At 32.9% G+C, this 17621-nt stretch overlaps 2 protein-coding genes across 4 annotated transcripts; both read left to right on the top strand.

Annotated features, from left to right (window-relative positions):
- Positions 1-1728: 1728 nt before the first annotated feature.
- Positions 1729-4305, top strand: LOC141668425 (uncharacterized). The gene is made up of 3 exons (XM_074475311.1): positions 1729-1988; positions 3020-3569; positions 3662-4305. The coding sequence occupies exons 2-3, from the start codon at positions 3513-3515 to the stop codon at positions 4037-4039; spliced, it is 435 nt and encodes a 144-aa protein (XP_074331412.1). The 5' UTR covers positions 1729-1988; positions 3020-3512; the 3' UTR covers positions 4040-4305.
- A 3418-nt stretch (positions 4306-7723) lies between these two features.
- Positions 7724-16226, top strand: LOC141667057 (uncharacterized). 3 transcript variants are annotated; one of them, XM_074473397.1, is made up of 9 exons: positions 7724-8663; positions 13271-13379; positions 13515-13601; positions 13716-13802; positions 13941-14027; positions 14142-14363; positions 15020-15163; positions 15236-15349; positions 15431-16226. In XM_074473397.1, exons 2-9 carry the CDS (start codon positions 13289-13291, stop codon positions 15757-15759), a joined length of 1161 nt encoding a protein of 386 aa, XP_074329498.1. In that variant the 5' UTR covers positions 7724-8663; positions 13271-13288; the 3' UTR covers positions 15760-16226. The 3 variants fall into 3 exon arrangements, with proteins under 3 accessions (XP_074329498.1, XP_074329496.1, XP_074329497.1); XM_074473395.1 differs by lacking the exon at positions 7724-8663 and having other exon boundaries at positions 13089-13379; XM_074473396.1 differs by lacking the exon at positions 7724-8663 and having other exon boundaries at positions 13093-13379; positions 15254-15349.
- Positions 16227-17621: the final 1395 nt, after the last annotated feature.

Raw genomic sequence — 17621 nt, forward strand, 5'->3', positions numbered from 1 at the left:
AAAATGAAACAAATGCAGCATTTATTAATCTAAAATACCAAAATACAAGTAATCTTTTAGTTTATGCAAAAATGAATACGATAATCGATACTTTTGTTGTAACTAAGAGACGTGGATACGTAATTTTGTGAATGTAGTGTGCTAAAATAGATTTTGACTACAATTTCTGAAGATAAAATTTCAGACTAGTATCGTGGAAGAATCCGTGTGTCCGATACGGGGACTCTGCATGTGACAAGCCCCAAGTGTCCCTGCTTCTTAGTTTGGTTATAACAATTTTTTTGGTTTATTAATTAATAACCTTTTTTTAACGAGCTTCTAGATTTAACTAATATTATAGAATGATAGTAATATATCTAAGCTTCACATTAAATAATATTTAAAACATAGTTAGAAGAATTAAAACAAATAAAATTTGTAATTTTTTTTTATTAATATACAAATAATAGCATATTAAAAGGACCTTGTGGCTCCCGCATCGCAAGGGAAAAAAGCTATTTTATAAATTTAAGTATCAAATATTCATGTCACTAAAATATGAAAATAAAATTAAGCACCAGATTAAATCATACACCACTCAAGCTCAATGTTAAAGTAACTATAACCTCTCGGTATAATAATTAATTCAACTACTAACTACACTAACAAATTTTTAGAATGAACTCACTAAAACGCCACGTGTAATACTTAATAACATAACTCTAGTTATCCCTATATAACAGAACTCCAATAATCTCATAATAGTGTTTCACAGTATTCCAACTTTATAGAATTTAGTTCATAATTAAATTCTCAAAACAATTTCAAAATAATCCAAAAATAGCCAAGATATGTGATCATGATGAACTTGATAATTCTAAAAGATAATAGAAATGAAGCTAGTTTGAAGACATAATTGAATGTCTTCAATGCTTGAGTTCTTATAATGTATTGCTCTACTCAAACTAGGTATGATAATCCTTTGCATGTCTCTATAAAATAATCAATTCAATATTTTAATGCAAAGACAAGAGTATAATTTTCAAAAAAGAAATTTGTAGCCGACTTTTTGGCTTTGTGTCCTGATTGTTCCGTTCAGATTTTGATAGCTAGACCGCTCTTAAATTAGAGATTTTTCATAAGCTTTCTGTGGGCTGTTGAAATGTCTGAATTGGCCTTTCAGAAAGCCTAAACTGTAAAGACTGTGCAAGTTATCCAGAAAATTTGCTCTTTAAGCTGCAATCTGCATTCCTTCTTTATCAGATGATTCCTGCAAGAAGTATTATAGCTTATCAATAAAATATCTAATCTAATTCAATAGATCTTGTATATCGTTAGAAGATTCATAATAAACGTATGCATATTACACACTCAAACAGCCATGTATACAAAAAATAAAGAAATGTATAGAAAAGGGTGCACGGGGGTTTTATATCAGAGTGAGGTGATTATTTAGGATTGTAGAGTGTGTGGCTCCATTTTTGTGTTACAATCAGTTGAGTTATACAGTATTTTTTTTATGTTTGTTATTGTGTTATGACGTCGTCAATGTGGAAATGATTTCAATAACCTAACAAATTGGTATCAAGACCTAGGGTTTGAGGAAGAAATCATTGGTTAAATGTCAGCGACGAAGTGAATTGGTTTCTTGCAGATAGTTTGGTGTTGGAAGCAGTGCTGCTCATAGTTTGGTGATGTATGACTTGAGTCAACTGGGTGACACGATGGGGCTCAATGAGGGGCATATCTCAGTGTGTTGAACTGGAGGCGTAGCGCTCGTGAGGCGTGGTCGAGGCACGAATATCTAAAATAAAATAAAAGCCCAGAGTCAAAATTAAATTTAAGCCCAAATGGAAGCCCAAAATTGTAAGAAATCATTAATAAAGGAAAAAAACCTAACTCAAGATTGGTTTCAGTCTCTTTCTTGCATCTTCTAGCTTCTTTCCGCCGCTTTCTGCTTGTTGCTGCGTTCTGCCTCTTGCTTCATCTTCCTACTTGGTTCAAGCAAGGTATTAACAAATTCAGTGATTATCTCCATAACTCTGTTAATCAATTATGTCTTTTTTTCACATTAAAGACATAAATGCAGTTAGTATATATTTGATTCTCCTGGTATATGTATGATTTACTTTGTGTATTTCTGATATGTGTATCATATATTTCCTTAACAATCGTTACATATACCTAAATGACAAGATTATTTTTGATTTTGTGTCCAGATAATCTAAACTTAGATCTGCATTTTCACCTTCAAAATTGATTTCATTTCTGATTTTGTTGAATTTTGAAATTTGATTTCTTCTGATACATTTCTGATAGTGTATATATATATTTGGGTTGATGACTTATAAGTTCATACTCAAGTTTGCTAGGGTCTCCGTTTAATCTCGATAGTGGTAGATGGAATAATTATGTTTGTTTTTATCTCAGATGTAATGGTGGTTTGTTGACTTCAACTACTGTTTATTATCATCATAGATGTTGCAAATTATGAACTTCTATTACCAAGGTCTTACTTTCTGTGTGTAATCTGCTTCAGTTTGATTCTTTTTATATAATAAAATTCTGATTTTGCGGCTTTAGATCCTTTTAATAACTTGAGCAATTTTGGTTCAGCAGCACATCATCAGTAAAGAGGACATTTGCCTGTTTCAGCACAAACTGAACACTCATATTTTGGATTTGAACAATTACACAACATCCTACATTTCCACATCTTCTAAGCCTAAAATTATTTAGTAGAAGCCTCAAAGCTGGTTTTCACTTTATATGATTACAACATATATCACCCATATTGATGAAATTGTGATCTGTAGACCCCTAGAGACTTTCAAGGAAAAGGATAATCCTTAAAAGCAGGAGAAGTTAAATGAACACTAGTTTATGTCATAGTAAATTAAAGATTAAAGTTGTGAAAACTAGTTTCACTGCTTAAAAATTTTTCTTTCTTTTACTTGCTTGACATGTGTGTACTTATAGCTTGTACAAACATTTTTTTATCTAGTGTTACTTTTTACCGAGGTTATGTCTTCTTTTGCAGTTATCCAGTGCGAGAATATGGAGCAAAACTAGACCTTCAGCAGAAACAAGAGGTTGACGAATAAGTTGGAGACTATTAATGCGATCCCTGCTACTGTTCGAGGGGACATAGAGGAGCCGGTTCGGAAGAAGAGCCGAACAGAAGGCCACAGCTCACTGATTAACCTGAGTGATGACGGCACTTTGGAGCTGGTTGGTAATGGAGTCGCCTCTGGAGCAGAGATCCTGATATCCGGGGGGGGGGGGGGGGGCGGGGGCGGAGTCCGGTAAATGTTGCGGGTGCTCAGACAAATCTTGCTGCGTCAAATTTTAGGGATTATGCGGCGGCCAGATCGCAGGTTTCCCGATCCCAGTCTCCAACCTTTGTGGTGGCAGCTAGCGGGTCGGGTGGTGGTGATGCTAGTGGCTCAGGCACAAAAAAGGTCGGTTATCTCTTTGGGGTTGCTCGTCGGAATGACTTGTCCCATGTCAGTACCCAGGATGAAGAGGAGCTGATGAAGAGGTACGACTACAAGACCCATGCCATTGATGTGCAGAGGGCTATGGGTTCGGTGAGTTCTTGAGTTCTGATTTTTTTTTCCTTGGTAAATTAGTTCAGAATTATGCTTGGATTTTTTCATGTGTTTTTTTATCTGTCTTGCAGTTGGTTTCCCAGGTCAATGGCTACATTGCTCGGGGCATTGACTTGGAGATGCAGCTGTGGGAGGAGAAGTGTCGGGCTGATGCTCTCGAAAGGGAAAAGGATGCAGCAGATGCGGAGGTAAGGAGGCTTCAGGGTTTAGTTTCCGAGCTAAAGGGCATGATCGGGGAGATCGAGGAGCAGTGTGACTTGGCGGAAGCCTCTATGATTGCCAAGGTCGAAGAGGTCTCGTCCTTGGAGAAAGTGATTAAAAGACTAAATGACCAGCTCTTGCAGGTCTCCATGGATTCTGAGGTCATCGCGTCATATAAAGCCTCGGAGGAGTTTGGTGAGTTGGTGACATTGCTTGAAGGTCCTTCAAAAGGGCTTTACTTGTGCTAAAGAGGTGCTGGTCCGGAACCCAAATGCTGACTTTTGCCATTTCGCCGATCACTTCCTCGAGATGACGGAGGAGAATCCCGGTTCAGTTGCGGACTCCAATTCCCCTCCCCCCGCCTAAGCTGCCTCAAATCCCGTTGTGGTGAGACTTCTCCTCCCCCTCCCCTGATATCTTGATCTTGGCACCCTTGCACGGGTTTGCTGGTGTCAGGCATTATAGATTTTTTAATGCTTTTGGTTTATACTATGCTGCTTAGTCCGGCTTTAACGCCCTTTCTTTTGCGGTACAAAATGCATCATTTAGTTTTGCTGTTCACATTGTTGTTGCTTTATTTTTCATTTTAATTGTAAAAATTGTGCTTGTGCGATAGCTATATAGCACACACAGTCAAACCTAATAATTAATAAATTAATAATCTCGCTAAAATAATATTTTTCAAAATAATTTTTAATCCCGATAAAATAATAAACTTTCTTGGTCCGGATCCTATTAAGGTTTAACTTTAATATAATATAGTTGTAACAATTTAAAACTATTTTTTTAAATTTTTAAAAAATAAATGGCATGAACTAGACAAATATATTTGAGATTTGAAATAAGATTTATTTAATCTAATTAACAAAAATTGTTAAATAATATGAAAATGCTAATAATTTGAATTCATTAATAGATAACAATTAAATGTTAGTTTGTCCCAAAATCATTTTTCTTTTTTTCTTCTTTTCTAAACACTACATATATCAACTAACAAGAACAAGCATGTTGTATTAACAATGAAAAAAGAAACAATAAAATATCCGATAACAAAAATTACTTTGTTAAATGAACACTTAAGTATCAAAAAAATAATAGTTAATTAATTATAGGAAAAGACGTGAAAATTTATTAATTTTACTTCATTTTTTATGTTGGGATCTAATTTTGGTAAAAATGATTTTGAAACAAAGAAAACAATTAAACACGGAAGGTTAAAACAATAAAACTGTTTGAGAAGAAAAGTTGAAAAAACGTGAGGAACAAATCTACACTTAAAATTATAAAAATAATTTATTAATTAATAAAATTAAAAAAATATTTTAAAATATTAGCTAAAATAACCGTACTAAATGACTCTGCGATTACAGAGCATCAGGCTGTACAGTACAGTGCGCCCTCATTTGCTTTTGACCCCAAGATGTTCGACGCAATGTCTGAAAGAGGGACATTTTTTTCTTGGGTCTCAACAAATATGTGAAAACCAGACGTGGGCTGGTGCTTGTTCTGCTTATTTTGTCGGAGAAAAATAGTTTTTCTTTAGGGTGGTTAAGAATGGTGGTTACAAATGATTTTCTCATTCAGTCATGAATCTTTTGAGTATTTTTTTCTTTAAAATCAAGTCGTTTCCCTTCCTCGTCTTGGGATTAGTTGTCTCATGTGTGGAATGCTATTTGTTTCATCAAGATAAGGCTAGCTGATAGCATAACCAATCTCAACAATGAGGAGTAGCATATTCAGAGATGAACATCAAAGGATGTATCTACTTACCAAAGCAAGGTTATGTGCAGAAAGTGGCAGTATAAGTAAATATATAGAGTCCAGTTTCATAGTCAAGTGTGGATAGGAAATGATTTTGAATAAAGGTAATTATTTATATTATGCATTGTTTACAGATTTAATAATGATACAGCTTATAAAAATTTAACTTACTTATGTTGAAAATCAACCCACTAAAAAATAGCAAAAAGTGACCGGCATCTCTTTGATTGTGCATCCTGCCCACCAATGACATAAGATAATAAGATGTTTCGGCTTTAAATTTGTTGGCTACCTATTTAGATACGTAATTTATTCTCTTAAAAATCTACACATAAAAATCTAGATATATAATAAATGAGTTCCAAATAGTGCATTATAAGTGTCATACATCCTGCATGTGACGTTGACCAATATTGAAGGTTGTTTAGTAAATAGTGGAGTTATTCTTATAATCTAATTATCTTGATTTAAATTATGATCAAAACGACGCCTCTACTGTACCTACCTCCTACAAAACCAAGTCACGTAATATCCAAAGGCCTTCACGAGTCATTACCGAAGTAAGATCGGTTGTGTGATAGCTCCTAATCCTTCCCCGACATAAATGAATGCCTCACCCACAACTAAGAAACTAGAGATAAAAAAATAGCAAAGAAAACCATTTTTAAGAATAAAACATTTAAGAAAAGGGTCAAGTGGCAATAACACCCCTACGGTTTAGACTTAGGATTAAATATACCCTTGTGATTAATAATGGAGCAAATACACCCCTACTATTAGATTTATGGAGCAAAAAACCCCTCTCTGTTATGGTTTTTAACTAACATTAATTTTTTTTACGTATATATGTATTTATACATGATACTTCATAGCAATTTACACATATAGTACACAAAACGTTCAAACTCCCATCCCTGAATCTCATGAAGTAAATAATTAGTAGACATGAGTTTTTTCTTTTCTTTAATATAAATATATTTTTTGTGGGTCATATAAATATTTGATTCCTAATTATCTTCTTTTTTGTTTATATTAATTCATTGTATGTGGGAACCAATACATACACCTGATTGATATTGTTGTTCTTTAGTGTTTTTGACTAATTTTACTTTTTTACTATAGAGTGACTCGGAAGTGGACTTGTGTTTTTGTTACAGTGGTAAATAATAATATGAACCCGAAATAACACACACAGGAGAAGATGTAAACATACAAAATAAATTGATCCAGATTTTTAAGTTTAAATGGATATTGCCGAGAAATTATTCAAATCTATATATATGGATAACAGGAGGCGAAAATAACATGTTGTATGGAGCATAATGTAGGAGCATATCTTTTTAATTTTTTTAGTTAAAATATATTTATTTTTAAATAACTTTAGTTAAAAATAGTTTTTTTTCTTCAAATTAAAAGTTAAAAATATGACATACACACATTGACAAATTCAAATATAAATTTCAAATATATTATTTATATAAAATTTAATGTATGTTTTATATAATTTAAATTACTATATTATATATATATAATATAAAATAAATATAATATACTCGGATCAGGTCGTTAGCGGATTGTATCATCCTAAATCCATGTCCACTAGTTATCTGATCTGACCCTTGATTAGACCATTCTCCGATCGGATCATTAACGGGTAGGATCTTTTTTGAAGAATCCATAGTAGTTTATTTAGCTTCGGAACGGATCGAATTGGGTCAGATATCTGATACATCGACAAATCCTAACAAATAAACATATTTTTCGTAATTAACAAGTTCAAATTTTTTAACGTCTGTTAACTTCTCCGTATATTAGGGCTTTTTTGCTCCACAAATATGAAAATAAGGGTGTATTCAGTCCCTTTTTAACCACAAGGAATTTATTTTATTCTAAACCTATACCAGACAGGTGTTTTTGCCCCTTAACCCTTATGAAAAAGCTCTGCATTACCTCCCATCTCCCCACCCCTGGAGCCCACTAATCCAATTTTTGATGCATTGAGACGATTTATTGTTTTTTGCTTGATCAAAAAGAGCAACTGGCTCCATAATTGGAGCATGGAGTTATCTAATAAAAATGTTAAAAAGAAATATTAAATTCTTAGATGACACACTTGCTAAGCTCATATATGAACAGTAAAGTAAAACGAACTTGGTCATATGCGTCTTGGCAATTGGCATGGTTAGTTGTGGTTGATAATCTCTTGAAAAATCTGTGTTGTTTTGTTTATTTCTCTTGGACTCCACTTATCTCGATAAAATTATAAAGCCTCACAACTATTGTTCATTGCACAGATATCTGAAATGAGAACCTTTTACACTAAGCTGCTCAGACCAGATTATGTAGATTATGTATAATTGCTTATTAGTGTAGAGGAAATCCTTGGTCTGTTGTTAACATGTGTAATATAGTAATTGATATACTCTCTAATAAACTCTTTGCCCTTTGCTCGACACTCTGCTTTGTCTTTCAAGGAAGTCTTGTACTAACTTTTCCTATTACCTATTAGTTTTGATTAAAGTATTTAATATGATGTGTTTAATCTGAAAAGTATTAACCTAGTGTAATATGTCTTATTAAGTTAGTGTAATATACTCGTATGACCTAAATTTTCCGTACATTTGTTTACTTTATCTAGTTTTGAATCTTAGTTGCATGTTTGCAATGGTATCGGGTTTGGGTTAATAACGTCATGCTTTCCGGAGATAGGACCTTTTCAAGGTTCGTAAGCCTTGTTATGGTTAATACATCTCTATTCAATATTATGCATATGTGTATATATATTACAGGATCCTGAATAATAATTTGTCATTCATACTACTAACCGGTGGTATACGGTATGTTCCAAAGGATCATTCGCTTCCTAAACAATGGATATGCGTGATTGATGATAAGACCGGATATATTTATTTTTGGAATCCAGAGCCAATGTTACTCATTATCAAAAGCTCCGTTGTTTCACTAATAATGCCCATTTACTGGATAAATGTATACCCGATCAATTCAAGTTCTGCAATCCTAACATGTACCAAAGGAGGAAGTTACTTCCATTGATGACAACTATTAAAATGGTAGAGGAAGCAATCATAGACCCGTCAAAGGAGTTATCAGGTATTTGGTTGATTTTAAATCAAGATTGTGTGATTATTTTTTTTTAAGACGTTGACTGCATTGTTAAATATAAATTTAATCCATAAACTCAAAAAAATGTAGAAAATTTAGTTTTTCATTATTTACTTAGATTGGCCCAAATGGTTGTATATGTTAAAAATCTTAATATGATTATTATATATATGAAAGTTAAAAATATTAATTCGACTTAAAAAAATTTATGTAGTACATTATTATTTAAATTAGGAAAATTAATAGTCCTCTCAAGTAGAAGTTCAAAGTGTTTCAGGTTATAAATTGTTTTGGTGCATACAATCAGGGATATCTGTAGACTATTATGTAAAATTAATTTTAAATAAAAGTACCAGAATATAGAGGTGTGCAAGTACGCATAGTAGCAGTACGATTTATCGTCACTCCTCAAGGACTAAATATAGCATTAGTCACAAATGTTAATCAAACACTTTGGTTATAAAACACCAATATTTGGTGTTTGAATTTATGACCTTTATAATGAGGGTCCAGATTTAACTAGCTAAGTATATACTACCTAAAAGATACTGATGTATTTTATCTATGAGTAAAGGAAATGATAATTATTTTCCCTTAGTAGTGGTGGATAATATAACAAAGTCGCACTTTATTAGCCGAAGATTTTTTGTTTAGAGGTTTCTCTTGGTATTATGATATTTAAATTTAACTTAAAATAAAAATAAAAATACAAACCATCAGAAGATATTTAATAACAATATTATAATGTATCTATATATATACAAAAATACAAGTTAACACATACTCCGTCCTATCCATTTTTAGTTATCACATTTCCTTTTTTTAATGGTCAAAGTAACTAATTTTTTTACCAAAGTTTAAAAGTTACTCTTACATTATATTAAAAACTGAAAATTATGTAATAAAATAGATTAAATGTTCTTTCCAATGATGTAATTTTTTCATTTTACTCCATTATAAAATATTAATAATCTTCAGTCAAATTTTAGTCAATTTGACTGCACAAAAGTCAATTATGACACCTAAAAAGGGACAGAGGGAGTATATTATTATTAACAATATAATAATATTTCTATGCTTCGTATTAAATAATATTTAAAACATGGTTAGAAGAATTATTAACAAATAAAATTTATTAATATATCTATTTAATACAAATAATAACATGTTAAAAGACCTCATGCATAAGATATAAGTTAATTTTATAAATTTAAGTAGCATTAATTATATCACTCAAGTGTGAGAAGAAGATTAAGCACCAATTTGCAGGGCTATGCAAGGTAACAAAATTAAAATTAAATGATTCAATCATACGTCACTCAAGATTTAAAGTTATTATAACCTCACAGTATAAAAACTAATTTAACTACTAACTATACTAAATTTTTTAAAGAATGAATTAAATTAAACACCACAATGTAGTATACTTAGAACTCTAGTTATCCCTTTATAACAAAACTCCAACAATCTTATAACGGGGTTTCACAATATTTCAAATTTGTAGAATTTAGATTATATAAATTCTCAAAGCAATTTTAAAATAATCCAAAATAGTTAACACATACGCATATGTGATCGAGATGAAGCAGAGAAGTCCAAAAGATTAGCAAAAAAAAACTAGTTTGAAAGCACATTTGAACATCTTCAATGCTTGAGTTCTTTTTCGCGGCTATTCTTATAATATATTATCCAAATGCAAATTAGGCATGATGAGCCTTTATATATCTCTATAAAATAGTCAATTCAATATTTTAATGCAGAAACAAGAATTTTTCGAAAAACAATTGTGGCCCTCTGCCCTGGTTTTTCCGTTCGGATTATAATAGCTAGAGCACTTCTAAATTAAATATTTTTTCAGAAGAATTTTGTGGGCTGTTGAAACGTCTTAATTGGCCTTCCGAAAAGCTTAAACTGTAAAGACTGTGCAAGATTTTCAGAAAAATTCCTCTTTAAGGTGCAATCTCCTTCTTTAATCAGATGATTCCTGCGAGTAAATATTATAACTTATCAATTAAAAATCCACTTTAAAAATTCATAATAAATTAACTTTTATATTGTGACAAAATTCATAATAAACATATGCATATCATACACTTTAAAAACCATGAAACAAGTACGCTAAAATAAAGACATGTAGTAAACCAGGGTTTTATATCAGAATGAGGTGATAATCTAGGAGTGTATGGTGTGTGGCACCATTTTTGTGTTACATTCAGTTGAGTTGTATATTTTTATGTTTGTTAATGTGTTTTAACAACGTCAATGTCAAAACCATTTTAAACAACTTAGCAAATTGGTATCAAGGCTAGGGTTTGAGGAAGAAATCATCGGTCAAGTGTCAGCGACGAAGTGAATTGGTTTCTTGCAGATAGTTTGGTGCCGTATTAGTGTTTTCAAGAGGAGCTGTGATGTATGACTCGAGTCAACTGGGTAACCCTATGAGCCTTACTGAGGGCCATATTTTAGTGTGTAAAATGAGAGGCATAGCGCTGACAAATCGTAGTTGAGGCATGAATATTTAGAATCCAAATAAAAGCCCAAATTCAAAACTAAATTTCGGCCCAAGTTTGTAATACATCATTAGAAAAAGGAAAACCCTAACTCAAGATTGGGTTTCAGTCTTGTTTTGTCATTGCATCTTCTAGCCTCTTCCCGCCGCTTTTCGCTGTGTTCAGCCTCTTGCTTCATCTTCCTCGTTGATTTAAGTAAGTTATTAACAAATCTAGTGATTATCTCCATAACTCAGTTAATTAGTTATGTCCTTTTTCTTTTCACGTTATAAACATAAATGTAATTAGCATATATTCAATTTACCTGAAATATGTATGATTTACTTGGTGTACGTCTGATATGTGTATCATATATTTCCTTAACCATCGTTACATATACCTAATGACAATATTATTTCTGATTTTGCATCCAATTAATCCACACTTAGATCTGGACATTTTGACCTTCAAAATTGATTCATTTATGATTTTGTTGAATTTTGAAATGTGATTTCTTCTTATATAGATTCATTTTTGATATTGTATATATATTGGGGTTGATGAGTTATAAGTTTATAGTCAAGTTTGCTAGGGTCTCGTTTAATCTCAACAGTGGTGGATGGAATGATTTTGTTTGTTTTTATCTCAGATATAATGGTGGTTTCTAGACTTTGAGGTACAATTTATTATCATCGTAGATGTGGCAAATTATAAACTTCTATAACCAAGTTTACTTTTTGTATGGAATCTGCTTTAGTTTGAATTTTTTAATAAAAATATTCTGATTTTGGGGCTCTAGATCATCAGTAAGAGCACATTTGCCTATAACAGCACAAAGTGAACACTTATATTTTGGATTTGCTCAATTACATGACATCCTTCATTTCCACTTTCCACTTCTTCAAAGCCTAAAATGATTTAGTGGAAGCATCGAAACTGCTTATCGCTTTATATGGTTTACAATGTATATAATATTAGTATCACCGTATTGATGGGATTGTGATTCATGAACCATTAGAGACTTGTAAGGAAAAAGGAAATCCCTGAAAGCAGGAAAAGTAAAGCAAACACTAGTCTTTATCATAGTAAATCAAAGATTAAAGTTCTGTGTAAGTATCATAAATTAAAGATAAAATGTGATAGATTAGCACATTTCATAGTATCTCTTCATTTTGAAAAATGAATAAATAATAATGTGATATAAAAAACGTATAGTAATTGAGGTGAACCGAACTTTAATCTTTTTATGTAGTTTTTGGCTTCGAATCCGTGAAGGCACTCCTTTTTTATGGTTTTTTTTAAATAATTCTGTCTCGATGTTTCTAAAGTGCTCATTGTTCTCCGTGGCTTTTAAACTGGCCAAGGGTTAGAAAATGATCATGTGGAAATGTTATTACTTAAGTTAAATTGTTTCTCTTGATATAATACACATGTAAGTGGCAAGTATTAATATATAAACATTTTAATAAGTTCATACAACCCCATCCCCCTCCCCCCCTTTCTTATTTGCAAATTGTTTGCTTAATTGTGACTGGGTTCATGGAAAATGGGAGAAGCTGCTGTAGAATGTTTGCCTTATGCCCTTTGTGTAAATATACAGTGCTTATTAACAGAACACCTTTTTTTATTGCGGAAAGGTTTAAGTGTTCTAGAAATAGAATTAGTAATAAGTCATCAATTACAATTTGTAAACTAGTGGTTAGCACAAATACGGTTGATGGTTGAATGTTGATGTTTCTTTAATCTGTTTGGTCTGATCCTGTCTTAACATATTTTACATCAAGTAAGATACATGGAGATGGAGGAAGCAAGAGGGGGGGGGGATCATTTAAAATACTTTTTACAGGGTCATCGTTGGAAAATTGGTGAAGACACGAGCAACATTGACTGCCTTTTTATGTTACTGTGGAGCACAATAAATGCTTGACATTTCCCTTGCAAATTTAACTCAAACCGCACCCACTCTGCTATCTAAAATTGAAAACAAAGATCATTTGAGTTGTAGTAATTACCAAGTTATTCCATCCTATTCCTTTGATTTTTGTGTCTAGACTTTAGACTAAATACTTAGAAGCTCACTAGGAAGTCTGCATTATAATGTTACAGATTAACTACATAGCTAAGATGCTCAGTAGGCAGACTGCAAATTCAAACAGATTGGAGACGATGGCTGAAGAATTACAGTCCGAGTCTGGGAATTGTCCTGCTTCCTCAGGTATAAACATATCACTTGATAACATAATAGTAAATATATACAAGTTCAGTACAACCTTGAATAATGGTATTAAAAGAAGGATAATACTGGGGTTCATGTTGAAGAGATTGTTGACAGTGAATTTGTGTCTTGCAGGGGAACATTCGTCTGCTAAAAAAATTAGTGTTGAGAAAGTAAAAAAAGGTTCTGGGAAAAAGAGGGGAAGACCAAAGAAACATATAGGTTTGGTGAAAGATCTCCTACCACCATATACACACATGTGCACACATATATACATATATGTATAGAATTTGAAGATATTTTTTGTTAAGAGTATGTTGAACTAATTATCTGTAGGTGAGAGAAGCACAGGAGCGAACGTAGATATGAAAGATTCCTGTGTAGGGGATGAAATACCAAAAATTGGTGATTTTCATCCCTCTGGTAAGGACCTTATAGTGGCCCCAGTGTCATGTCGTAAATATATACAAGTTCCTACAACCTTGAATAATGGTATTAAAAGAAGGATAAAACTGGGGTTTATGTTGAAGAGATTGTTGACAGTGAATTTGTGTCTTGCAGGGGAACATTGGTCTGCTAAAAAAAATAATGTTGAGAAAGTAAAGAAAGGTTCCGGGAAAAAGAGGGGAAGACCAAAGAAACATATAGGTTTGGTGAAAGATCTCCTACCATCATATACACACACGTGCACGCATATATACATATATGTATAGAATTTGAAGATATTCTTTGTTAAGAGTATGTTGAACTAATTATCTGTAGGTGAGAGAAGCACAGGAGCGAACGTGGATATGAAAGATTCCTGTGAAGGGGATGAAATACCAAAAATTGGTGATTGTCACCCCTCTGGTAAGGACCTTGTAGTGGCCCCAGTGTCATGTCGTAAACAACCTAGAAATGGAGTGAAAAGACACAATGGTATGCTGAGAAAAACAGAAAAGACCCCTATGCTTGAGGGCCAGGCAGATGCAACACAATATCAAGGTATGCCCTGGAACTTGGTTTATGTTAGTAGAAAATGCAGGGCCATACTTTGAAAGTAAATTTCTTGTGTGCTTCTTAATTGCTGAAAGATGTCGAGTAAAAATCTGTAATCACTAATAGTCTTGTTTTGTGGAAATCTAATTACCCGCAATTCATTTCGTGATTTAATGCAATATGCTTTTACTTTCCATGCACCAGCAAGTTGTATTAATAAACATTGAAAATATATGCTTCATAGGTTTTCTTTTGTGGTGGTCAAACATTTAAGATTAGAAATGATTAACTTGCTTAATAGATATCTAGTTTAGATAAATGTGTTCTCTTCTGAATTTCTTACCAGTCTTCTCCAAGAATTTGGTTTTATATTTTTGTCCAGCTCGATGACATGTTAGGTAATGGGGAGTTTTCGTTCGGCGAACCTAATTATTTGAAACTCTGCATGTACTTCTGAAATTTGAATTATCTAGTTAAAGTTAAGTATTTTCGTATAAGTTGACAAGAATAGCAGTGGATTAATCATGAATATTAGGCAAGAAATTCGATGACTGTTGATCAGATTAACTTGTAAGTTCGATTTTGCAGGATTTCATCCGACATTCACTAAAATAAGATCTTTTATAATTTTCTTTTCCTGTTGTCTACTTTGTGTTATGCAGTTATTCCCAATCCTGCATACTCCCATGAAATTGATAATGCGAAATATGATTATATGATGATCAATGGAGATAGTGTTCTGGATGATAATCAAACTCTATCAATGTGCTATAACGCACGACTTCCAATTGGTTCGGATGATTCAAGTGAGCAAATATAATTTTCATCTTTAACTATCTGTAATTTTCGACTAGCGCTATTATATTGGTTATATAAAGTATTGTTGTTGTTTTCAGGAACTTTGCCCGTTGACATACAAGATGATAATGGAACTCCATCTGACCATGGGAATACCGTGAGGTCTTCTGATCTTCCGAATACGGATGGTCCTAGTAAGCTGACTCTCTGAACTCCAGTTCTGATAATAATCTGATATGGTAGCTTATTATTTATGTTACTGTTATATGATCCAGGAGATGTCCCTGATCTGAATCAATGTGCTGAGTTAAATGATGAAGGTGAAGAAGTTGGAAGAGCTGCGATTTTGAGCACTGATTCTATGGAGAATGAGGATGGTGGAGATGTTGGAACAGCTGCTTTTGTGAGCACCGATTCTATGGAGAGTGAGGAGACTATTCCATTTGTTAAGCGTTCTCCCTTATGGGAAAGTATCTGTTCCGGTAAAGCCTATATGAAGATAAAACGTAAGCCGCACTTCCAGCCTTTAAAAGAACAGGAAGAAGTACTCCGCGAGGGATCTGCAATTGGTCTTGTTGTAAGTTTTAATAATCTCTGCAATTGAAAGTATTTTGAGAACTCTGGATACGTTCAAACCTCACGGGTTTGATGTTGATAAAGTTGAAGAAGCTCTGGCCCAACTTAAGTTGAAGAAGCAAAAGCTCGAGGACCTCCAGAAAGACTACATGGAAAAGGAAAGTAAGATATTAAAAATTGTCGAAGAAGGCAAACTTGGCGATGAGGAAATCAGCCAACTCTGCCAGAAGCTTAGTGAGGCTGAAATGAAGAAGGAGAATAGGGAAAAGATCTCTTCGGCATTGCGGTCAGAGCGAGCGGTGGATGCAGAGAACATTCAGAGTTTGAACGCCGAATATGAAAAAATTGTTGGTTCCATTTTGTAAATGATAATTTTTCTGTAATGCATATGCACATTAAAATTGATCTTAGATGAATTTTAGTTGCCCGTTTAGCATAGAAGACTTGTTCAGGGTTCTGAGAAAGGCTAGATAATCTTGTTATTATTATTTTTTTTAATAAAGGCCAGATAAAATTGTGCAAAGCACAGAACCAGATCAGGCCCATTCTAGCATGAGATACGGGGGCCCAAACTTGACTCTACGTAAACTTTGCTAGTCATACTTGAAAAACCAACTTGACCTGCACGTGTGAGCCATAAACTTGTTCATACGCAATTGTCTTTTGTTTTCTGTTTTTTATCGTCGTTAACCCGGATCCGTTTTCAAGTGCGCACTAGATAAAATATATGGGCTCATTGCCCGTAAATCATGTGAACCAAGGTAAATTTAATTTAAACAACAGTCTCTGATTTAGGAAGTATAATCATAAATTTTCCTCCCATGAAATACGAACATGTAACCAAAAAAATAGTTATTCCCTCTTTTCTTCTTTTGAATTTTTCATTTTTTATTTTCCAGTCATCTTTCATTTAAAAAAAATAAAAATACTTAATATTTTTTTAACAATATTTTTTTTATAAATGCAAAAAACTTTCATTAATTTAAATATAGTACAATCAGGATAAAACCCCAACTATTGATACAACCAGATGGTAAAACAAATAATATACTAAAACTTGTTAGATGATTTTTTTCCTGATCGTTTAACACATAAAATTTAAAAATTCTTGAAGTTAAAAACGAAATCAATGACATCCCAAACAATCCAAATTGCACCAAAATATCTGAAAATAACAATATCGCAATTGACCATATCACATAAATAACCCATTGTTCAGACACACCAATCGCATAAACTGATATTGAAGAAGCGGCACCACAGCTATATAGATGTTGGACACCAGCTATAGACATGCCGAATGCACCCCAACTATCTACATACTGGATATCAGCTATAAACATTTCGAAAGTGTAAACTCGTGAAGGATGAACAATATTTGTTTGTGAAGTGTGAACTCTTGCAATAATCACCACCTCCCCAGATTCGATACAGACTTTGAAGATCAAATATCAATAAACTCGTTCTCAACATATCCAACACCAAATAAAACCCAATCATAACTAAACAAAAACCCAATCATAACTAAACAAAAACATAACAAAATACTCCAAAAGGAAAGATAAAACACACACTCCAAGAGTAGAGACACACTGATGTGGATCTCTCCACAAAGAAAGAAAAGAAGAAGAAGAAAAGGGATAAAAGAAGAAGAGGATATTTCAAAAGAACACGATCAATCCAGAAACGTGAACTTTGAATCTCAAATTGCTTAGATCAATCCAGAAACTAAGTAATTCGAATCTAATCTTCAAAACAATCCAGTAATTGAAGTTTAGAGAAAAGAAAAACTAATCATAGTTTATCTCAAAACACAATTTTTATATCATCCATTGTCTCTCTTAAAAGATTACATGAGAAGGGTATTTATATGCTTAGACAATAACCCAA

Source organism: Apium graveolens, chromosome 6 (genome assembly GCF_009905375.1).
Source record: "Apium graveolens cultivar Ventura chromosome 6, ASM990537v1, whole genome shotgun sequence".
Classification (NCBI taxonomy): domain Eukaryota; kingdom Viridiplantae; phylum Streptophyta; class Magnoliopsida; order Apiales; family Apiaceae; genus Apium; species Apium graveolens.

Excerpts from the sequence above, each read along its gene's own strand:
- LOC141668425 (XM_074475311.1), top strand. The coding sequence starts at position 3,513 with ATGAAGAGGTACGACTACAAGACCCATGCCATTGATGTGCAGAGGGCT. Across the intron at positions 3,570-3,661 it reads TGCAGAGGGCTATGGGTTCG|TTGGTTTCCCAGGTCAATGG; the intron begins GTGAGTTCTTGA and ends TCTGTCTTGCAG.
- LOC141667057 (XM_074473395.1), top strand. The coding sequence starts at position 13,262 with ATGTTACAGATTAACTACATAGCTAAGATGCTCAGTAGGCAGACTGCA. Across the intron at positions 13,380-13,514 it reads GAATTGTCCTGCTTCCTCAG|GGGAACATTCGTCTGCTAAA; the intron begins GTATAAACATAT and ends TGTGTCTTGCAG. Across the intron at positions 13,803-13,940 it reads TGGTGATTTTCATCCCTCTG|GGGAACATTGGTCTGCTAAA; the intron begins GTAAGGACCTTA and ends TGTGTCTTGCAG.